This window comes from Sander lucioperca, chromosome 20 (genome assembly GCF_008315115.2).
Source record: "Sander lucioperca isolate FBNREF2018 chromosome 20, SLUC_FBN_1.2, whole genome shotgun sequence".
Taxonomy (NCBI): Eukaryota; Metazoa; Chordata; class Actinopteri; order Perciformes; family Percidae; genus Sander; species Sander lucioperca.
Window position 1 is genome coordinate 29,063,822 of NC_050192.1, and position 24,221 is coordinate 29,088,042.

Sequence of the window (24,221 nt, forward strand, 5' to 3'; positions counted from 1 at the left end):
TTTTTCAATATTTACAATGTGGAATATGACTGATTCCATCTGAAGCTTTGTATTCCAGACCGACAATTTGTTTATTTGTTTTCCTTGCCAGCTGTCATCTTATTAGCATGGACTGCAAAGGTCTCTGCCACCAATAGGGGGAAAATGATGGAAGCATCTGCACACACCTGGAAAGACAGAAATGAGAAGCTGTGTATTAAAACATCAAAGTTTCAAGATGAGCCATGTTTAGATTTGATTTGATGTTTAATTGTGATGACAGAATAAATTAGCTTTGGAAGACTTCATCTCTGCTTTTGCTCTACACAGAGATCGTGATTTAAAAAAAATGAAATATGATACACTATTGCATTTGTGTTGAGCCAAGATAAAGATCTATTAGGCCAACGATTATTTAACAAATCCAGAACAGTGTATATCGTTTCTCTAACATTAAAAAGTGGAACATAACTTTGACATTAGTATGTAATACCATATAAAATACCTTCACAGGTTTAGCATCTACTTTGATCTTGCCCCAGGACACGGCCTCATCAGGACTGCCCCCTGAGTCAGAACCATCAAACTCCTGAGCCGTGTTCACATACACTGCGTAGTCAGCTCCATTCCTCTGGAAAGAGACAAAGCATTGTATCATTAAGTGGTGGCACGGTGGAAGGCAGACCAATTGGCTTACAGTGCACTTTCAACTGCGTGTCCTCCACAGCCTTTTGAAATATTGGAATTTTTGAGAACTCAAGAATCTCTCTATGAATGGGTCAAACAAACACAGAACTTGTGAACAACCAAAAAGTCAACGTTGTATCATGGTGGTGTGTGTTTTTGTTTTTGGTGGGGTTTTTTGGGGCCCGAGCACCGACAGCGGCGAAGGCCCTATTGAAACTGAAGGAATTATTATTACACCAAATGAATTGGCTTTTTGAGAGGCTTAATATATTCAAAAACTCACCAAAATTGGCGGACGCATCAAGTCTGGTGAAAATGTACGTATTTTAAGGGTTTCGGGAATAGGCTCACAAAAATGGCTCGATAGCGCCCCCTACAAAGTTAAAAAAACTTGAGCCCCTGCAGTACGTTTAACGTAGACTCACGAAACGTGGTACACAAATGTAACATATCAAGATGTACAAAAAACGTCATTGGAGCCATACCCTAAACCCAACAGGAAGTCCGCCATTTTGATTTCAAAGTTCGAAATTAGTGCGATTTTGGCCATTTCCACGTCGTACTTTAACGAACTCCTCCTAGAGATTTCATCCGATCAACTTCAAATTCGGTCTGTGCCATCTTAAGACGTTAAAGATGAAAAGTTGTTAAAAGAAAAACTTTTCGTCATAGGGCATGTCCGTGGCGGGGCGGCCATTTTGAGTGTTTCGCCACCGAAACAGGAAGTGGGTGTAACTTGAGTGTACATTGTCCAACTGGCTCGAAACTTTTCATGATTCATAAGAGTCTAACTCTGAGGACATTTACCGCACAAAATTGACTCAAAGTCATAGCGCCCCCTAGTGGCAACAGGAAGTAGGCCTAAAACTATACGTGCTATACTTTAACGAACTCCTAATTTCATCCGATGGACTTCAAATTTGGTCTGTACCAGCTCAACACACATCACAAGATGAAAAGTTATTAAAAGAAAAACTTTTCGTCAAACAGTGTGGGCGTGGCGTGGCGGCCATTTTGAGTGTTTAGCGATGAACAAAGAAATTGTTGTAACTTGAGTGTACGTTGTTGTATCTGCCCGAAATTTCTCACGATTGACAAGGGTCCAGGCCTGAGGACATCTACAGGCCAATATTTACTTTTGGTCATAGCGGGGGGCGCTGGCAACAGGAAATGCGCCCACTTACTCAGGCCATGCCCCTTTCATACCATTTGAACCGTTTAAGGTAGAGTCGTGTGTGAGGTGTCATTGAACTCAACAGAGAGTTCCTTTTTAATTGGTGATAGTTTGATCCGCCCCCTAAGCTTTAGCCCCGCCCCCTTTCACAACTGGTGACCCATTTAAGGTAGAGTCTTGTATGAGGTATCATTGAACTCAGCAGAGAGTTCCTTTTTAATTGCTGATGGTTTGACCTGCCCCTCTGTGCTTAGCCACGCCCCCTTTCATAACTGGTGACCCATTTAAGGTAGAGTCTTGTGTGAGGTATCGTTGAAATCAGCAGAGACTTCCTTTTTCATTGGTCATGTTTTGCCCCGCCCCTATGCTTTAGCCACACCCCATTTCACAGCTAACGAACTGTATGACGTAGAGTCTTGTGTGAGGTATCATTGAACTCAGCAGGGAGTTCCCTTTTCATTGGTGACGATTTGCGATGTCTGAGTGCCGCACAAATGCACAGTCGCAAGGAGCGGCAGCCGCAGTAACCCCGACGCGTGCAGAGGTGCGAGGGCCCGTCCAACGCTGCTTGCAGCTTTAATTGTGTTTGTTTTTCCCCTGTTTCCTTTTCTGTTTCTCTCTCTGGCTGAGCTGGTCTCTCTAACTAGGCACACCTGGAGTTTACCACCTGACAGACAGAAGCCTGGTCAAGACTCCACTCCTGTGCCAGATTATCCAGTTGCAAGGGGTATAGTGAAGTGGCTCTTCATTTTCTAAGTTTCTTTGTGCTCTCTAGTTTTGTTTGTTTGTTTGAAAGTTCAAGTTTCATAGTCTTTTGTTTCTGTTTTTTTACTCCTGGATTTACCTCCGTTTTCTCAATGTGCACAGCCTCCAGTGTACCAGTATTCTCCGGCTCCAGTGATTTTTCAGCACAGTCCACTTTCTTCATCTGCCACGCCAGCTAGCCCTCGACTGCCACCACCCAAGTGACTTTTTGTTAAATAAACACCAATGAAACCATCCCTATCTCTTGTCTCTGCACTTTGAGGTCCAAACTCAAAAACACAGGCTTAACAGAATAATCTGGCCAGGATGGACCCCACAGAGACAGACGTTGGCTACTCAAGGCACCCGTGTTGGCAAACATGAGGGAGTCGTCTCTCTGGTCTCCAGTGGGGCTCCATCTGTGGCTCCAGCCACATCAGCTCCATCTGCGGTGCCCTCTGCTGCTTCCCACAGTGTTTCCTGTGATCCATATATTCCCACTCCACCCAGGTATTCGGGTAAATTAGGGACATGTAGCCAGTTTTTACACCAGTGTTCCTAAGGTTGCTTTCACACCTGCCTTGTTTGGTTCGTTTAACACGAACCCTCGAGCGTTTGATTGTTGGTGGAGTCAGCTCTCCGGTGCATCACTGCAAGACATCCTGCCTCTTGGTACACCCATCTACCCTGGGTGGAATATGCCCACAACTCCCTGGTCAGCTCCTCTACAGGTATGTCTCCATTTATGGCATCCATGGGCTTCCAACCTCCCCTCTTTCCAGTCCAGCAGAATGAGGTCGCTGTCCCCTCGGTTATACGTTGACCTATTTTAACTTACTTTAGTTACGTAACTTACATACTTAACTGATCTTTTGATGAAGTAGTTTTGTTGTCTTAACAGTTTCTGCGGGGGATTTACCATGAGCACTGATCGCTCGTGTTGCTGGAAATTTATAGGAATTGATAACGGCCGAAAAAGTGTGCATCCCTTTTTGTAAGATATAATACATATCGTTGTATGATGGTATGTTAATCTGGATGAGCTGCCAAAATAATTAATACCAAAGTGTTCTGCTCTGAAAGACTTTTCTAGAAACAGCCTTTCCTCACACCCCTTTGAAAGAAAGTATCCACAAGTACAAAACATATCTTTGGCTCGGGACAACATCAAATTCAAAAATGCAGAATACTTACCCAGAAATTGGCATTGCATACTTGGTGTTTGGCTACACCTCCTCCCAGGATGATCATCCCTGTGCTGTTGGCAGCAATTGCGAGGCTGTTCAACTTTGAAATATCTGGAATCAAATGCATTGTGTAAGACCAACTTAAACCACAGAGACAAATTAAGTAAGCAGAGATGAAGACTCTCTTACCTTCAACTATGTCCAGTTTTAAGCCCGGGTTTTCAGCTGAGAAGACAAAGAGTTCGTCTCCTATAGCGCCGTCTGTCAGGGCAGGGCAGAACACTGGGATGTTATTCTGAAACAGACATCAGATCACTGCTCAGTAACAGCATAATCACTCAACAGCTGCAGTTGTTCCCAGATCACTAGCATACCAGGCCTCACCTTGTAGGCCCAGTAGTAAACAGATTCAGGGTTGTTGATCTCCTTGCCCAGCCGATGGATCATCTTAGATGGAGTCCAGCAAACGCCCTAACAGAAGTTGACGAAAAAAAAAAAAAAAAAATCAGTAACCTTAATGTCAGGGCTACAGTGAGAATCTTAACTTTGATAATAACAGTGCTAACAATTCCTCCTTTGAAATGTTATGATATATTTTGATTATTTAGCTCACTTTCCTCACATTTAGATCATTTTTCTCACATTTAAGACAGAAATTAGTGTAAAACATTGTAATTGTCAACAATATGTTTATAAACATTAAACATTTAAACATAAGTAAAATAAAAGTTAAATGTTAAATCTAAATGTTAAATCAAAGTAATTCAGGAGTTCCTCAAAGTGCTCCTTCCACCGCCCTATTACCTCCTCAGTTGAGGTCAACAGAGTCTCATCCTTACTGTATACAGCTTGGATGGTTCTCCGCTTCCCCCTCCTGAGGTGGCGAACGGTTTTTAATACGCTAGAAGATTTTATATGATTTTAACAATATACAGTATATGGTCTTATCGCCCAACCCTAACTTGCAGCAATTCTCCCTGCATTTTAGAACTTTTTAGGAAAAAAGTTAATATGTTAAATATAGACTCTACACACCTGAGTGTTCTGCTCCAGCAGCATCTGCTTCAAGATCGGAGGCATCCATTTGTGAAACTTAACATAGTTTTCTTGGGGGATCAGAGTGTTTCCAGCCCTACAGCCAAATGACAGACACTGAATTGAATGTTCCTCTACATTATGCTACGAGTCCAAACAAAAATAACTATTCAGTTAACTATCACAGCAAATCCTTGCAATTGAGAAACTGGATTTATGAACTATTGGCCATTATCAATTATCAAAAAAGTCTGTCTGATAATGTTTCTGTCCATCCACTTTTTAATTAAAGGCAGGGTTGGTAACTTTTTCCAATATACACTTTTTTATATATATTATTTGGAATGGTCTTTACACCCCGGCAGCAATAAATAACTTGGAGCTCTAAAAAAGGAGCAAACAAGATCTGTCATCTGTAGCTGCTGGAATCCTGTGCAGTCCACTTGGAAAGAACCAATGACATGTGTCCTTGCTCGCCCGGAGTAATCTACCCCTCCCGTGTACAAGCCTGAGCTCATTGCCCATCATCATCGTTACGTACTGCAAGTCTACTACCACTCCCAAGGAGATGCTACTTTCAAAGCTTTTCACCAACCGTGCCTTTAATATGTGGTTTTCCAGTTCTAAGGCTGTTAAAGGAATTTTAGCTAGTTCACTTCTTTCTTAAAATCATTCTCTATTCTGTTTACAGCCACATTTCCAAGGTGTCATATCCTGTTAATCTGACATGTTCTCTGACCTGTTATGGCCTTTTTCGTACAGATCCTTGCCAGACATAGTAAAGTCTCCAATGTAAGCCGGGCTGAAACACTTCATCAGATCCTCCTCTATACCTCCAGCTGTGGTCACTAAGACATCCACCTACAGAGAAAGAATACAATATGTATCAGGGGCTGCAGCTAACGATTAGTTTCATTATTGATTAATCTTCTTAACTACTGAATTAATCATGTAGTGTATAAAATAGTAAAATTACTGTATATGTAGGCTATATCAAAGAGATTTATTTTAATATCTAGAAAACTATGAAAACCTGGTACTAATGCTTCGTAGTTGAGGAGGGTTGTACCATTTTGTGTTCTGCGAGGTAGCGGATAGTCTCCCTGAGTCCGCTGCTGATGAGGTTTGAGGTGTAACTGAGGAAGATGGTGCAGCTCATCAGGCAGGGGCAGGTTGATGGGTCTTCATCAACACCTCCCTCCACCGGTTGCTGACGCCTCTCGATCTGTGCAGGGGATTGAAAAGGCTGATGAAACTAGAAAAAACAGTCATTAATCCAGCTGCTTGTATATGCACTGTTATCAATAAATAAGTAAGGGTTAATTCCCAGTGTCCATTGTCAGGAATTAATGGAAGATGGAAGCGGCGCGAACCGTCTGATGCTGCTTATACCATGGTGACTCGCCAAATAACATTTTTTAAATGAGTTTTACAATCAAAATCTCAAGTTTTTTCAAACAATAACTCTGTTTCCCAGGGTACACCGGAGGGTTTGACTTATACCTGCATCAATCAAGCCCATCTCATTAGGTTCTTATCACACACAATCAGTAAATATAATTGGACAGTATGTTTAACAAGACAAAAAGCTAGCTTTGCAGCCATGTCATTGTCCCCCAACAATATAAAAAAATTCACGATGGAATGTACGGTGGCCGACAGGTGCAAACGCCCCGCAACTTAAGAAAACACATGCAAATGGACAAAACACAAGCAAATTAAGAAAACATCTTCATTAATTTGACACCACATGCGCAGCATTTAGCAACCATGCTGCAAATACACACAACACAACAAAGTACACAAACGTGCTGCAAACCCCTAAAACAAATGCAACAGAAAAATGCTGCATCCAGTTTACACAACAGAAGGCAAGGTTATGTCAGAGAGAGTGGATATTTTGTTTTCCTTATTTTTAGTGTTTTCTTTTCAGTAACATATATGGACTTTAAACTAGTGTTAGCTAGCAAGCTCTTGTAGATTTCAGTCTCTAACACGGTAGCTACGTAAACCTGTTGCTCTTTTATAATACTGTAAAAGACTAGGGCCAAATGTTAAAATTAATATGCACCTTTTTAAAATCGCCTCTCTCTCTCTCTCTCTCTCTCTCTCTGTCTCTGTCTCTCCATGGGGTCGAAAAAATCAAGCTGTTCCACTTAGCGCTCCCCCTAGAGGCCTGGAGAACTTCCATTGTGTAAACTGGATGCAGCGTTTTTTTGTTGCATTTGCTTTCGGGGTTTGTGTGCTTTTGCATTGTTTCTGTATTTGCAGCGCATTAATGTATTTGGTTGTGTTGTGTGTATTTGCAGTGTGTTTGCTAAATTCTGCACGTGTTGTCAAATTAATGAAGATGTTTTCTTAATTTGCCTGTATTTAGTCTATTTGCATGTGTTTTTTTTGTTGCAGTGCGTTTGCATCGGCCACCATAGAAATGATTCACCATATGTAACGTACTGTCACTAAAGTAGTGATCTGAACAGCCAATGGGATAAGAGATGATCGCTGTGAAACAAATGGCGTTTTTCCATTACATGGTACCTGCTCGACTCGCCTCGACTCTACTCGCCTCGACTCGACTCGACACGTTGTGCGTCCATTTTCCATTGCAGATTTTAGTCCCGCCTCAGCGTGGCTGGTGGTCTTGCCGGCTCAACGCACACACCAGCGCACAAGTATAAACATCAGGCCACTTGAGCTTGTTTTACAGTTCTGTGGAGGCTCCACGCAGAGCTTTCACCGTAGCCTATGTAATATGTGGCCTGATGTATACATTTGTCAGTTGGTGTGTGCGTCGAGCCAGCATGTGTGTGTGTACTTAGGATATGGCGAAAGCTCTGCTGGAGCCTCCGCAGAACTGTAAACAAGCGGCGCCGTAGTAAACTACTGTGACCTAACACGACACACACACAGAACGTGGAAGGTGTGTGTTGCCAGAAGACACATTTAGTTTCTAAAGAAGCTGGAGGCAGCAAAAAAAACACAGCTGGCTAAACTGTTTAAAAATAGCGGGTTTGTTCAGGACACCCCCGTCTGTCGCTTTCACGTCACCTTTTCGGCTCGCCTCAGCTCGCTTGGAACCTCGACTGAGGAGGTACTAAATAAAGTACCTGTTAGCAGGTACCAGGTACTTTTTTTCGTAATGGAAAACCAAAAAAGGCGAGTAGAGTCGAGGCGAGTCGAGCAGGTACCATGTAATGGAAAAGCGCCAAAAGTCAGTTCAGAGGGGCAGTGTAGAGTGTAACGTATTTCTTGCAGCTTGTGTGTTAGCGTCATCCTGTGGTGTTCAGAGACAAGGCACTGAAGGACAACACTCAAAGTTGGAAATAACAGATTCACATTTTCTGTTTCTTTTAAAGCTATAGTGCTCAGGTCAGTGATCACGCACCACCCCCACCCCTCCTCCACACAGTTGCTAGTAGCAACTCCTGTTAAATCCAGGAGGACACAGAGGATTTAAAAAAAAACATGATGACTCTTCAGAAGAGGTAATTATCTTGTTATTTTTATGTCCTCTTCTTCTCCAAAGGTGACGTAAAATGCATCACTCGAGCTTCTGCGTGTGAATGTCGCTGGACTACACTTTCTTTGTAAACATAGCCATACTGAGAAATACAGAGAGTTTTGATAAGTTGATAGACTTAATTATCTTTGTATCAATGTAACATACGTGTATTTCCCTGTCCTTACAGTTGCTGAGTGCCAAAGGTGGTGGTGTTGGTGCCCCTGGTGGTTGTGTCTCCGTCCTTTGTGCTGTGTCCTCAACCACGTTTTTTTTTTGTTGAGTTATCACCACTGTGTGTTTGTGTGTGTGTGTCTACGTGTGATCGGGGTGACTCTTCCCTGAGACCCCACTTCCCATTAACTCCTCTCCCTAGGACTCTCCCCTTAACCCCTGTGTGAATGTTATTTTATTGTTATTATTGCAAATGGTTCATTTTAGTGACTGTATAATAAATTGTCTTTAAAATGGAACCACGTCCCCCTGCTTTGTGTACAATCAAACCTGTATGCTTTTCTACTGTTTTGGTATAGTCAATTACAAGTCCAATTCTATTGTCTGGGTGAGATCCCCAGAGTGGCGTTGTCGGTCTCTTCTTTATTTCTAAGGGTCTTTCAGAGCCCACCATCCCATCCTCATCGCCACAATCAATCTAAAATAGTTATGCACTGGTGCATTCATTTAGAACGGTTAACAGTCAGTTTCACCTGCAGCCAATCAGAATTAAGTATTCACCCAGACCAGGGGTCAAGCAATGTCTTTAGATCCAATGCTTCTTGTAGCAGCAAAGCTAAAAAATAAATGTTAACTAAGACGAAAGGAACATGGGCATTCACCAAAGTTGTCCCTTTGTACCATCTATCTCACCATTGCGTTGATCTTCTGGATAGCCAATCCAACTTTTGTGGCCTGCAAGCCTGTGGTAAGGTAAGCCTTCAGCAGGGTGCGGTAGTCCACTCCCTGGTTGAAGTCGTAGCCCTGGACCTTTGGTGTATTCTCTGGTATCGGGGCGGATTTCCTGAGATCCCCAACTATTGGGTGGTTATGGTGTGCCATATCTTCTGAAAGAACAAAAAGATACACTGTCATTACTGTTACACAACAGTCAGCAATGCTTATCACGCAGTCCCCTGCGCTGCACTGGGAAACTCAGACCATGCCATGGTCCACCTGATTCCCTCATACAGGCAGAAACTAAACCTTTCTAAACCTGTTGTGAGGATATCTAAGAAGTGGACCAGTGATGCTGGGGCGGACCTTCAGGCATGTTTGGAAGTACAGATTGGGATGTTTTCAGGACTAACAACAGAGGCTGTGATGTCATACGTAGTTTCTGCGAGGACAGCTGCACATCAACACGCACCACTAAGAGGTTCAATAATGACAAGCCCTGGTTTACAGGGCTTAGCCAATCTTAGACAGCTAAGGTTGGTGAAGGAAGAGACATTCGGGAGTGGAGACTGAGACTGGTTTAACGAGTCAAAGTACAGGTTTAGAAAGGCAGTGACAAATGCTTCAAAACTCTGAGAAACAGTTCTCAGCTAATGACTCAATTTCTGGAGGGGGCTCAGACAAATAACAAGTTAAATAAAATATCTACACTAGGCTAATTGAACGCAAATGAGCTATTTTCCATTAAGGAAAATGAAGCAGCCTACAGTACATGAATGAGGCAAAGAGACATATATGCAATTTAGAATCTGAATTGTCATACATAGGCTTAGCCAGATGGGAGGGCCCACAAAGATACTGTACTAGAATGAATAGCTGTGGATGCAGGGAAGGGCACACAGAGAAGGCTTACTGTATGTACAGGGACCAGAACTTTGTGCTACGGCCCTGCGTGCCAGACCAGTCCTATTTCAACTACAGTTAGCTGCCTCTTTAACTGAGCAAAGCCATTGGAAACTGGTAAACAGCCTGGTTTGGCCAAACTAAGGTTACAAAATCTGCATACCAGCATGTCTTAAGCAACTTAATTCACATGTTACATTTTGTTTGATTAATTCATACAAAAAGTGTAAAAACAGCAATTCTCCATTTAACTCATGGTTATGTGCAGGACTACTTTTTGGCTCTGAGCTGTTGCCAAGCAACCAACAGAGACTCCAGGAATTTGATTCCATAACAACCTCACTTTTATTTTTTATTTACACTACTCTGACTTCACTTAATTTAACAAAAAAAACTGATTGTAACATCAAATATTGCAGTCATGAAGATCCTTTACCACAATATCTCAATATAGTACAACAGAAATAAAGAATAAAATACCAAATAAAAGTAAAAGTGGTAGTACACCGTCACCATCATATAATAGCATAATAGCTTCCATGGGCATTTGTCAAAAAGGGCCTATGAAAGAAGGTGACATGACATTTAGTAACATTTTTTTTTACACTGAGCACAGATTTACACTAATAGGTCTCTGTCATGCAGGTTGTAACGTTACCTGTTCAGTTTGCTGACGGATGGTCTCTTACGGATGTTGGCCTGTCCTTTTGATGTTACTCAGTCAATACACCCTAACCAAAGTATTTATAAGTGAAGACCTGCTGATCCTGCTGAGCAGCTAGGCACTCCACAGCTGCTATAGGCCCTTTTCTCAGGTGTCTTCCCACAGGCCCTAAAAAATTATAGTAATCAAGCCACTCTCTTAACCCTTGTGTTGTCTTCCTGTCAACCTTGAAAAAAACACTTTTTTTTCCAACGTTTTTGACGCCTTTTTGTTTTTGCTTTTTCCAATGTTTTAAATTGTTACATTTTTCTTCTACACATTTTCAGCGCTTATTTCTACGTCCCATATTTTCTGATATAAAACAAAAATTGAAAACGGGTCAATTTGACCCGAAGTCAACACAAAATTTTAGATCTACTAGTCTGACTGAAAAACTGGGTTGGACTTTCTTGCACAGTAGGAAACTGGTTACATTCTACTTAAAAACAGGGACTTCTTTGTGTCTAGGTCATTACACATCTACACGGACAGATATGACATGCAGTGTTTGCTTCAACTGGCTCAGATGATAGAAAATCAACAAAATAAGTCATAATTATGCAGACAACACACAAATTAACAGAACTATATTACTATGGTCCAAAACAAGTGCTGAGTAATGCATTAAACAAATCAATGATTGGACGTGACAGAACTTTCTTCAATTTAACATCGTCAAAACTGAGGTAATTGTTTTTGGAGCCAAAGAGGAACAAACAAAAGTCAGCAATTAGCTTTAAATCAGTAATGTTACAAACCACAGACAAAGCCAGAAATCTTGGTGTATATGGAGTCAAACCTAAATTTCATTTTATTTCATGGCTTTTATTTAATCATGTAGTTGTTCATTTCTAAAGGATATTTACACTAGGCCAGCACTGAGAGGCTCAGGAGGAGCTTCTACCCTCAGGCCACTAAGATCTTAAATGAGGACAGTGCCTAAGACATTAGGAAAGGCTATAGCTCTCTCAATTCAACAGACATAGATAGTCCTTCAACCAGTTACTTATCACAGAGTAGGATGGTTTGGGCTGTCCAGTTCATCAAGATTTTTCTTTTTGCTGAGAGGCATCCCAGCATGAAAAGACAGTTTGCAGTGAAGTTTGTTTGTTTGTTTATTGTTTACTGCCCCTGTGGGAAAGTAGGTTGCAGCAGGAATCACAAGGAATGTTTGACAAGAAAAGACACGAAAACAAGACACCAGTGACCCTCATTTTAGACATGTTTAGACAAATGAGCGTAATGCTTCAAATTTTTGGTCCAGCACAAATGAAGGATTCCTAAACAAGCTTAGACCAAATAATTTGCACTTTTGGGCTCCCACAACTATGCCAACATTGGCAAGGATTTTGAAAAGTCTTGAATGAATGCTTTATTTCAAACATGTAAAAAATAATACAATAAAAACTAAAAGAAGAAAAACAAAAACAAAATATGAATTTAACATGTCAGAAAAGGAATAGGAAGTAGCAGAAGCATATTTAATCCTACACTCTTTCACTATACAATAATCATTAATTTATTTATTTATATCATATATATTTAACCCATTCTTTACAATTTCCTACATATGTATATTTCCACACCAAAAAAAAGAAAACATACATACAGTATTTACATATGTATACTGTATATTTACCATAAAAAAATAAAGAATGTAATTAAACAAATAAATAAATACTCTGTGAAAACCATATTTTTGTACTGTTTTTTAAACTGGCTCATGCGCGGACATTGCTTTAAGATAATATTAATAATAATAATAATAATAATAATTTTTATTTAAAGGTGCCTTTCTCGGCACTCAAGGACACCGTACAGGGATACATAAGACATTTAAAAACAGCAAAAAATAAGAATACAACAACAATAACAACAACAACAGAAAGAGGTAGAGCAATTTGCATTAAGTGGAATAGGTAGTTTTAAACAGATGTGTTTTGAGTTGCAATTTGAAATGGGGAATGAATCAATGTTTCTAAGTTGGGGTGGTAATGAGTTCCAGTGACAGGGAGCAGAGCGGCTGAATGCACTACTCCCTATGGTGGTGAGATGGGCGGAGGGGACAGACAGGTGTATGGAGGAACCTGGAGGAGATCAGACAAATATGGGGGGGCGAGGTTGTGGATGGCCTTGAATGTAAACAGGAGGACTTTGAATTGGATACGGAACTGGACCGGGAGCAAGTGGAGCTGTTGGAGGACAGCAGTGATGTGGTGGATGGCAGAACGTTTTTCCTGCACGTTCTGCAGACAGGATAACTATCAATCAACTGTCCTTCGGCATTCTTATAATAACCAAAATATGCCCATGCTTCAGACTTAGTCCTCTTAGAGGGCTGATAAATGTCCTGAGCGCTGTCATCTCCTCCTTCTGCCATGATCCAAATTCAAGAAACGCACGTTTTAGGCTACGCAGTGCGCCCGGGCGGCAACTTCAGGAGACTCGAATGAAGCTGGGAAAGATTAAACATAGGCTTCCACACCGTGGTAATCCACCGTGATAATAATGATATTTTAAAAGAAAACGGTAATTGTTATTGTCAACATTTTTATCGTGGCTTACCGTTACAGCTGGACGGTGAAGGCAGAGCGCCTTAGGAGGCTGAGCAGGATGATGAAGACCCTCTGGAGGCCGGCAGCGAAGGCAATACCCCTCTGGCAGCCGAGCACGAAGGCAGAATCCTTCTGGCGGCCGGCAGCGAAGGCATACCCCTCTGACGGCCGAGCACAAAGGTGACACCCCTCTGGCGGCCGGCGGCGAAGGCGGAATCCCACCGACGACCGGTGGCGAGCAGGACGTCGAGGACTCTCAGGAGGCCGGCGACGAAGGTGAGACCCCTTTGGAGGCCGTCTGCGAAGGCGAAACCGCTCTGAAGGCCGGCGGCGAAGACGGAATCCCTCTGGAGGCCGTCTAAAACTTTCTTAACCTGTTGTAAGGATATCTAAGAAGTGGACCAGTGAAGCTGGGGCGGACCTTCAGGCATGTTTGGAAGTACAGATTGGGATGTTTTCAGGACTAACAACAGAGGCTGTGACGTCATACATAGTTTCTGTGAGGACAGCTGCACATCAACACGCACCACTAAGAGGTTCAATAATGACAAGCCCTGGTTTACAGCCAAACTTAGACAGCTAAGGTTGGTGAAGGAAGAGACGTTCAGGAGTGGAGACAGAAATACAGGTTTAGAAAGGCAGTGACAAATGCTTCAAAACTCTGAGAAACAGTTCTCAGCTAATGACTCAATTTCTGGAGGGGGCTCAGACAAATAACAAGTTAAATAAAATATCTACACTAGGCTAATTGAACGCAAATGAGCTATTTTCCATTAAGGAAAATGAAGCAGCCTACAGTACATGAATGAGGCAAAGAGACATATATGCAATTTAGAATCTGAATTGTCATACATAGGCTTAGCCAGATGGGAGGGCCCACAAAGATACTGTACTAGAATGAATAGCTGTGGATGCAGGGAAGGGCACACAGAGAAGGCTTACTGTATGTACAGGGACCAGAACTTTGTGCTACGGCCCTGCGTGCCAGACCAGTCCTATTTCAACTACAGTTAGCTGCCTCTTTAACTGAGCAAAGCCATTGGAAACTGGTAAACAGCCTGGTTTGGCCAAACTAAGGTTACAAAATCTGCATACCAGCATGTCTTAAGCAACTTAATTCACATGTTACATTTTGTTTGATTAATCCATACAAAAAGTGTAAAAACGTGATTCCATAACAACCTCACTTTTATTTTTTATTTACACTACTTTGACTTCACTTAATTTAACAAAACAATATCTGATTGTAACATCAAATATTGCAGTCATGAAGAACCTTTACCACAATAGCTCAATATAGTACAACAGATAAATAAGAATAAAATAAAGAATAAAATACCAAATAAAAGTAAAAGTGGTAGTAAGCACTACTTACTAGGCTACACCATCACATAATAGCATAATAGCTTCCATGGGCATTTGTCAAAAAGGGTCTATGAAAGAAGGTGACATGACATTTAGTAATATTTTTTTTACACTGAGCACAGATTTACACTAATAGGTCTCTGTCATGCAGGTTGTAACGTTACCTGTTCAGTTTGCTGACGGATGGTCTCTTACGGATGTTGGCCTGTCCTTTGGATGTTACCCAGTCAATACACCCTAACCAAAGTATTTATAAGTGAAGACCTGCTGATCCTGCTGAGCAGCTAGGCACTCCACAGCTGCCTTTTCTCAGGTGTCTTCCCACAGGGCCTAAAAAATAATAGTAATCAAGCCACTCTCTTAAAAGAAAATTGTAGATCTACTAGTCTGACTGGAAAACTGGGTTGGACTTTCTTGCACAGTAGAAAACTGGTTAAATTCTACTTAAAAACAGGGACTTCTTTGTGTCTTGGTCATTTCAATCAGGAGAGACTTCATTTACAGATATGCAAAAATTATTTATTGTACAACTGCATGATAAAATGTAACAAGTCTTTTGGAGATTAGACTCCATCGAATTAATGATATTTTTAAAGGGGTAGAGAATAGGAACATAACCCCCCGATGGAGTCTAGACACTGGTGGTGGCGGAGAAGGAGACCGGAGAACGACAGCTGACAGCACAGGGAGAACATATTTAAAGCAGAGCTGTAATGCTGTGATTGGCCCTTGAATATCGTGGCCATGTCTGATTGGTTTAACTGAAAGTATCGCTTCTAAACAGCTGATTTGATTTAAGAAGAAAGAGTAGCGATTGGGTAAACAAAGTCTTCCTGCAAAGGCTTACGCTGAGCTTCATTACATATCTACACGGACAGATATGACATGCAGTGTTTGCTTCAACTGGCTCAGATGATAGAAAATCAACAAAATAAGTCATAATTATGCAAGATATATGGACGGTGAAGGCAGAGCGCCTTAGGAGGCCGAGCAGGATGATGAAGACCCTCTGGAGGCCGGTGGCGAAGGCGAAACCCCTCAGGCAGCCGGCAGCGAAGGCAATACCCCTCTGGTGGCTGAGCATGAAGGCGGAATCCTTCTGGCGGCTGACGGCGAAGGAAAAACCCCTCTGGCGGCCGTCGGTGAAGGCGAAACCCCTCTAGAGGCCGAGCACGAAGGCGACACCCTTCTGGCGGCCGGCGGCGAAGGCGGAATCCCTCCGACGACCGGCGGCGAGCAGGACGTCGAGGACTCTCAGGAGGCCGGCAACGAAGGCGAGACCCCTTTGGAGGCCATCTGCGATGGTGAAACCCCTCTGAAGGCCGGCGGCGAAGGCGAGACCCCTGTTGAGGCCCGCGGCGAACGCGGAATCTCTCTGGAGGCCGTCTGGAGGCCGTCTGGAGGCCGGCGGCAAAGGCGAGAGCCCTCTGGAGACCGAGCAGGACGGCGAAGGCTGAATCCCTCGGGAGACCTGGTCGGCCGGCGAAGGCTAAACCCCTCTGAGGGCCGGGCAGGTGAAGGGGCAGCTGGGCTGGAACCAGGTGACGGGTCATGGGCTGAAGACAGGTGACGGGTCAGCTGGGCTGACGATCTCGCACTGAGGAGAGGGGAAGACAGAACTAAAATACACAACTAAATTAGACACAGATGCAACACATTAGGGCGGGGACAGGTAATCACAAATGGCGGGAAACAAACAAAGGCAGGAAGACAAGTGAAGTGAATGAAGACAAAACAGTGTCAAAATAAAACAGGAAGTCCAAGAAACAAACAGAAAATGTAATACAAACTAAAAACCATAACTTGACACAGGGATGAAACATGACAGTACCCCACCCTTAAAGGCCGACCCCAGACGGCCCAGAATCTCCAGGATGCAACCAGTGGAAGTCCTGAATGAGTTCAGGATCCAGGATATTGCTGGAGGAAACCCAAGATCTCTCCTCAGGCCCGTACCCCTCCCAGTCCACCAGATATTGATGACCCCTTCCCCGTCTCCTGACGGCGAAAAGTCTCTTGACAGTATAGACGGGGCCGCCATCGATGATGGGCGGAGGAGGTGGAGCGGGAGTCACGGGTACCAGCTGACTCTCCCGTACTGGCTTCACTCGACTGACATGAAAAGTAGGATGCACCCTCATGGTCCTGGGAAGTTTCAGACTCACAGCAACAGGATTAATAACTTTCCTGACAGGAAACGGGCCAACAAAACGGGGTGCCAACTTACGGCTTTCGATGCGGAGAGGAAGATCCCTGGTTGACAGCCAAACCTTCTGCCCCTCCGAGTAGGTAGGAGCCTTGGACATCCGGCGATCTGCAAACTTCTTATACTGGGAAGACTTGTGGAGCAGAACCTGTCGTGCCCTGGCCCACGTCCGCCGACAACGGCGAACTAACGCCTGGGCAGATGGTACTCCCACTTCTTGTTCCAGAGCCGCAAAAAGGGGTGGTTGGTATCCGTACACACACTGGAATGGAGTGAGACCGGTGGAGGAGCATGGCAGAGTATTATTAGGCATATTCTATCCAGATGAGCTGCTTACTCCAACTAGCAGGATTCCTGGAAGACAGACAACGGAGACCCACCTCCAACTCCTGGTTCAAACGTTCGGTCTGCCCATTGGATTATGGATGATACCCTGAAGATAGGCTCACAGTGGCGCCGAGAAGATTGCAGAACGCCTTCCAGAATCGAGAGATGAACTGGGGTCCCCGGTCCGAAACCACGTCCCTGGGAAGTCCGTGTAACCTGAACACATTGGAGAGCATAACCTCCGCCAGCTCCTTGGCGGAAGGTAACTTTGGCAGGGGAACAAAGTGAACCATTTAGAAAATCTATCAACTGTGGTGAGGATAGTTGTGTTCCCTTCTGAAGGAGGCAAACCTGTGACAAAGTCTAGAGAAATATCAGACCAGGGACGAGAGGGCACAGGAAGGGAATGCAGCAATCCGGCTGGAGGTTGGTGAGAAGACTTATTCTGCGCACACACAGGACAGGCTGCCACGTACTCCTTCACAGAATCTCCCATGCCGGGACACCAGAACCGTTGTTGCATCACGAACAATGTCCTTTTAACCCCGGGGTGACACGACAGGACACTGGAGTGGGCCCAATGGATGACCTGGGATCTAAGCTCCACCGGAACAAACAGTCGATTTGGTGGACAAGCGACCGGGACAGGTAGGTTTCCAGCAGCTTGTCTGACCCTCTCCTCCACCTCCCAAGACACAGCTCCAACCACACAGGAAGCGGGTAGAATGGTCTCTTCAGACTTAGGGAGGGAACCAGAGTCAAACAGTCTAGATAGTGCATCCGGTTTCACATTCTTGGAGCCCGGACGAAAAGACAATGAGAAATTGAATCTGTTAAAAAACAGAGCCCACCTGGCTTGCTGAGAATTCAGTCGCTTCGCTGACCGAAGGTACTCCAAGTTCTTGTGATCAGTCCAAACCATGAACGGGTGCTCCGCCCCCTCCAACCAGTGTCTCCACTCTTCCAACGCCACCTTGACTGCCAACAGTTCCCAGTTCCCAACATCATAGTTCCTCTCTGCAGGGGACAGTTTACGAGAGAGAAAGGCACATGGGTGGAGCTTACCATCTGTGGGCAGGCGTTGAGATAGGACAGCACCCAGGCCGACATTGCAGGCATCCACCTCCACCACAAACTGTCGGTTAGGGTCCGGCATGGTCAGAATCGGAGCCGTCACAAAGCGTCTCTTGAGAGATTGAAAAGCCGAGTCCGCTTGAGGAGTCCACTCGAACCTGGTCTTGGCAGAGGTAAGGACATGCAGAGGAGCAGCAACAGAACTGAAATTTCTGACAAATTTACAATGGAAATTGGCAAACCCCAAAAAACGTTGAACCTCCTTGCGGTTGGTGGGAACCAGCCAATCCATGACTGCCTTGACTTTCTCAGGATCCATGCTCATCTCCCCCTCCGTCACCACATATCCCAGAAAGGACACCTTGGGAACATGAAACTCACATTTCTTGGCTTTGACGAATAACTCATGGTTAAGTCTCAGAAGAACAGCATGGACATGTTGAATGTGCTTGCGGGAGAAAATCAAAATGTCATCCAGGTACACAAACACAAAATATTCAACATATCTCTGAGAACATCGTTAACAAATGCTTGGAAAACAGCTGGGGCATTAGTTAAACCAAAAGGCATGACCAAATACTCATAGTGTCCACTAGGTGTGTTGAAAGCAGTCTTCCATTCATCCCCCTCCCTTATCCTCACCAAATGATATGCACTTCTCAAGTCCAACTTAGTAAAAATAGTAGCACCTTGCAACAGTTCAAAGGCAGAGGAAATCAATGGGAGAGTGTACCTGTTTTTCACAGTAATGTCGTTGAGACCACGATAGTCAATGCATGGCCGCAAAGACCCATCCTTCTTGCCCACAAAGAAGAATCCCGCACCGGCCGGTGAGGAAGAGGGTCGGATGATCCCAGCCTCCAAAGCAGAATCAATGTAGTCCCTCATGGAATGAGTCTCAGGAGCGGAGAGGGAGTATAACCTCCCCTTGGGAGGAGAAGTCCCTGGTAATAACTCAATGGGGCAGTCGTACCGTCTGTGTGGAGGTAGAGCGGTAGCCCTAGCCTTGTTGAAAACCTCCTTCAGGTCCCCATAGCAGGAGGGAACAGAAGACAGATCAGGAAAATCCCCCTTCACCGTAATCTCCGGGTCCGCAGAGGGAAGATCAGGAATCCCCTCCTCAGCATTCCTTGGTTTGAGTGAAGAAGAAACAGGAACCACCGCCCCCCTCGCCAGTGTAGGAACAGGCGAAACACCATCAGAAAACTCCCTGGGGCAGGACTGAAAACACACACTGGAACATGCCCCGCCCCACTCCGTAACAACCCCCAACGACCAGTCAATGTGAGGGTTGTGTTTGAGGAGCCAGGGAAACCCAAGAATTACCGGGTGGAGGGATGAGTTCAAAAACCCTATGAAAAAACGAGGTAGAGATGGAGTGACCCTGCCCGGAGGAAGCCCGGGGCCCCCGTCTGGAGCCAGGCCCACAAGCCCCCGGCTGAGCGCTGCTACGTTGGAGTTTACCCCGGTGGACGAGAGGGTCGCCTCCCTACGCCTGCGGGTTGTGGGGGGGAAAACTCTGGCTGTTGTTTGTGCCTATGCACCAAACAAGAGCTTGGAGTATTCGGCCTTCTTGGAGACATTGAATGGAGTCCTGTGTGGGGCTCCAGTGGGGGACTCCATAGTTCTGCTGGGGGACTTCAACGCGCACGTGGGCAATGATGGAGACAAATGGAGAGGCGTGATTGGGAGGAACGGCCTCCCTGATCTAAACCAGAGTGGTTGTTTGTTGTTGGACTTCTGTGCTAGTCATGGATTGTCTATAACGAACATCATGTTCGAACATAGGGATGCTCATAAGTGTACTTGGTACCAGAGCACCCTAGGCCAAAGGTCAATTATCGATTTTATAATCGTTTCATCTGATCTGAGGCCGTATGTTTTGGACACTCGGGTGAAGAGAGGGGCAGAGCTGTCAACTGATCACCATCTGGTGGTGAGTTGGGTCAGAGGGTGGGGGAAGACGCTGGACAGACCTGGTAAGCCCAAACGGGTAGTGCAGGTAAATTGGGATCGTCTGGAGGAGGCCCCTGTCCGACAGACTTTCAACTCAGAACTCCGGCGGAGCTTTTCGTGCATCCCTGTGGAGGCTGGGGGCATTGAACCCGAGTGGACAATGTTCAAAGTTTCCATTGCTGAAGCTGCAGCGAGGAGCTGTGGTCTTAGGTGCCTCAAGGGGCGGTAACCCACAAACACCATGGTGGACACCGGTGGTCAGGGAAGCCGTCCGACTGAAGGAGTCTTTCCGGGATATGTTATCCCAGAGGACTCCGGAGGCAGTTGCAAGGTACCGAAGGGCCCAAAGGGCTGCAGCCTCTGCCGTGAAAGAGGCAAAGCAGCGGATGTGGGGGCAGTTCGGAGAAGACATGGAGAAGGACTTTCGGTCGGCACCAAGGTGCTTCTGGAAAACCGTTCGCCACCTCAGGAGGGGGAAGCGGGGAACCATCCAAGCTGTGTACAGTAAGGATGGGACGCTGTTGACCTCAACCTAGGAGGTAATAGGGCGTGGAAGGAGCACTTTGAGGAACTCCTAAATCTGACTAATACGCCCTCTATGGTAGAGGCAGAGCTGGAGGATGATGGGGGATTGTCGTCAATTTCCCTGGTGGAAGTTGCTGAGGTAGTTAAACAACTCCACAGTGGCAAAGCCCCAGGGATTGATGAGATCCGTCCAGAAATGCTTAAAGCTCTGGGTGTGGAGGGGTTATCTTGGTTGACACGCCTCTTCAACATTGCGTGGAAGTCGGGGACGGTGCCTAAGGAGTGGCAGACCGGGGTGGTGGTTCCCCTTTTCAAAAAGGGGGACCAGATGGTGTGTGCCAATTACAGGGGTATCACACTTCTCAGCCTCCCTGGTAAAGTCTACTCCAAGGTGCTGGAAAGGAGGGTTTGGTCGATAGTTGAACCTCAGGTTGAAGAGGAACAATGCGGATTCCGTCCTGGTCGTGGAAAAACGGACCAGATCTTTACTCTCGCAAGGATCCTGGAGGGAGCCTGGGAGTATGCCCTTGCCCATGTGCTTTGTGGATCTGGAGAAGGCGTATGACCGGGTCCCCCGGGAGATACTGTGGGAGGTGCTGCGGGAGTATGGGGTGAGGGGGTCCCTTCTCAGGGCCATCCTCTCTGTACGACCAAAGCGAGAGCTGTGTCCGGGTTCTCGGCAGTAAGTCGGACTCGTTTCAGGTGAGGGTTGGCCTCCGCCAGGGCTGCGCTTTGTCACCAATCCTGTTTGTAATATTTATGGACAGGATATCGAGGCGTAGTCGGGGTGGAGAGGGGTTGCAGTTCGGTGGGCTGGGGATCTCATCGCTGCTTTTTGCGGATGATGTGGTCCTGATGGCATCACCCGCCTGTGACAGCACTCACTGGATCGGTTCGCAGCCGAGTGTGAAGCGGCTGGGATGAGGATCAGCACCTCTAAATCGGAGGCCATGGTTCTCAGCAGGAAACCGATGGAGTGCCTTCTCCAGGTAGGGAATGAGTCTTTACCCCAAGTGAAGGAGTTTAAGTACCTTGGGGTCTTGTTCGCGAGTGAGGGGACAATGGAGCGGGAGATTGGTCAGAGAATCGGCGCAGAGGGTGCGGTATTACATTCAATTTATCACACTGTTGTGACGAAAAGAGAGCTGAGCCAGAAGGCAAAGCTCTCAATCTACCGGTCAGTTTTCGTTCCTACCCTCACCTATGGTCATGAAGGCTGGGTCATGACCGAAAGAACAAGATCCAGGGTACAAGCGGCCGAAATGGGTTTCCTCTGGAGGGTGGCTGGCGTCTCCCTTAGAGATAGGGTGAGAAGCTCAGTCATCCGTGAGGAGCTCGGAGTAGAGCCGCTGCTCCTTCGCGTCGAAAGGAGCCAGTTGAGGTGGTTCGGGCATCTGGGGAGGTGTTCCAGGCACGTCCAGCTGGGAGGAGGCCTCGGGGAAGACCCAGGACTAGGTGGAGGGATTATATCTCCAACCTGGCATGGGAACGCCTCGGGATCCCCCAGTCGGAGCTGGTTAATGTGGCTCGGGAAAGGGAAGTTTGCGGTCCCCTGCTGGAGCTGCTGGAGCTGCTATCCCCGCGACCGAAGATGGATGGATGGAGGGATGAGTCTACCAACAGAAAACAATAGTCTCAGAATATCGGTCAGGAAAATTCAGAGTGACAGGAATGGTTTGGTGGGTCACCTTCCAGAGCAACCGACCGTCCAGCGCCGTAGCTCTTAAAAGGGCAGGCAGGGGAACAGAACCCAGCCCCAACTCTTTCGCCAGGGAACTGTCCATGAGGCTAGCATCAGCCCCTGAATCAATCATCGCCTCAAGGGATCTGGAAATCTCAGCTGAGGATACTGTCACTGGAAACATGGGTCGAGAGGGAGTGTTAGACACAACAGCACAGCTCACCAGTACCCTCTTCCTTACTAATGAGCCTGCCCTTTTACCGGACAACGACCGATGAAATGTCCAATCTACCCACAATAGAGGCAAGCTCTTTCCCGGATTCTCCGCTTTCTCTCCTCCGTGGAAAGTCGAGCCCTTCCCAGTTGCATGGGCTCCTCCCCGTCCTCCGAGTCAGCCTGCGGTGACGTGACAGCCGGCCGACGTGGAGATGAGGAATTTCTCGTGCCCGAGAAACCCCTTCTCGGAAAATCCCGCGGAGAATCCTCGGCACCACCTTGCTCTCTCTAAGCCGCTTGTCGATTCTGATGGCCAGGGCGATGAGAGCGTCGAGGTCCTCTGGAAGATCCAGTGCCGCCAGCCAATCCTTGGACAAACCACACAAAAATGCATCCACTAGAGCAGTCTGGTTCCACCCACTCTCTGCTGCCACCGTGCGGAAATCAATGGCGTAATCTGACACCCTCCGTCTGCCCTGACGAAGGCTCACCAGAGCCCGAGCCGCTTCTCTGCCCGGAGTGACGTGTTAAAAAATCTGAATGAATGTCTGAGTGAAGTGAGTAAATGAATCACACAGAGGTGAACTCCTACCCCACTCCGCTGTGGCCCACGCCTCTGCTCGTCCGGTCAGGTGAGAAATCAGGTAAGCAATCTTAGCTCTGTCCGTAGGATAGTGAACAGACTGGAGCTCAAAATGCAGTCCACACTGAGTCAAGAAGGCTCTACAGTCACCAGACTCACCGGAGAAGCGTTCAGGCCAGGACAGATGAGGCAAAGCAGAGGAATTGGCAGACGACTGGACCGAAGAAACCACAGCACCCACTCCGTCCGTGGTACCAGCAGATGGAACTGGTTCTGTGAAGCTCTGGGAGGTAGGCGGCGTCACAGCAGCTTGAGCGGTTTGAAACTGCGTAGTCAGGAAGGAAACTTGTTCACAGACGTTTCTCTGCAGCTCCAGCTGACACTGTGAGATACTCCTCATCTCTGTTTGAAGAGTTGGAAAGCACCTCATCTAGCTGATGAAGTCTCAGTCCTTGAGATCGGATAGCGTTCTGTATTTTACTCAAGTCTGCGGAGTCCATAACTGTGGCGAGATCGTTCTATCAAGCACACAGATAATGGACCCACGAGGCACAACTCAAAAAGGTAAAATACAATAGTTTATTTAACAATTAAATAAACTCAGCAACAGTGTCCAACAAACGACAGGCAAAAGGGAAAAATCCAAGAGACAGGCAAAGTCCAAAAATCCAGGGAATCCAAAAACAATCAGGCAAACAGGAATACAAGGAAAACGCTCAAAAGCTGTACACAAGGAAACAGACGATCTCGCACTGAGGGGAAGACAGAACTAAAATACACAATTAAATTAGACACAGATGCAACACATTAGGGCGGGAACAGGTAATCACAAATGGCGGGAAACAAACAAAGGCAGGAAGACAAGTGAAGTGAATGAAGACAGTAAATGTCAAAATAAAACAGGAAGTCCAAGAAACAAACAGGAAATGTC

The 24,221-nt window shown here is 45.8% G+C and overlaps 1 protein-coding gene and 1 long non-coding RNA gene across 2 annotated transcripts in view; one reads left to right on the plus strand and one right to left on the minus strand.

The window, feature by feature from the left end:
• LOC116042048 (deoxyhypusine synthase-like) lies at nt 1-9,384 on the minus strand. Its single transcript, XM_031288175.2, has 9 exons — nt 9,173-9,384; nt 5,876-6,031; nt 5,546-5,667; nt 4,807-4,903; nt 4,156-4,242; nt 3,961-4,066; nt 3,779-3,882; nt 485-610; nt 1-167 (listed from the first exon to the last, which is right to left on the minus strand). Exons 1-9 carry the CDS (start codon nt 9,359-9,361, stop codon nt 72-74), a joined length of 1,083 nt encoding a protein of 360 aa, XP_031144035.2. The 5' UTR covers nt 9,362-9,384; the 3' UTR covers nt 1-71.
• LOC118493988 overlaps nt 2,242-24,221 on the plus strand; it is a 26,757-nt gene continuing 4,777 nt past the window's right edge. Inside the window, exons 1-3 of the long non-coding RNA XR_004896045.1 lie at nt 2,242-2,253; nt 6,809-6,812; nt 9,045-9,051. This is a non-coding gene — a long non-coding RNA (uncharacterized LOC118493988). The remainder of the gene's footprint in view (nt 2,254-6,808; nt 6,813-9,044; nt 9,052-24,221) is intronic.

Coding starts and splice junctions, on each gene's coding strand:
- LOC116042048 (XM_031288175.2), bottom strand. CDS start 9,361: ATGGCACACCATAACCACCCAATAGTTGGGGATCTCAGGAAATCCGCC. Junction 6,032..9,172: donor TCCAGAAGATCAACGCAATG/GTGAGATAGATG, acceptor TCCCCTGCACAG/ATCGAGAGGCGTCAGCAACC. Junction 611..3,778: donor TATGCAATGCCAATTTCTGG/GTAAGTATTCTG, acceptor GTCTCTTTCCAG/AGGAATGGAGCTGACTACGC.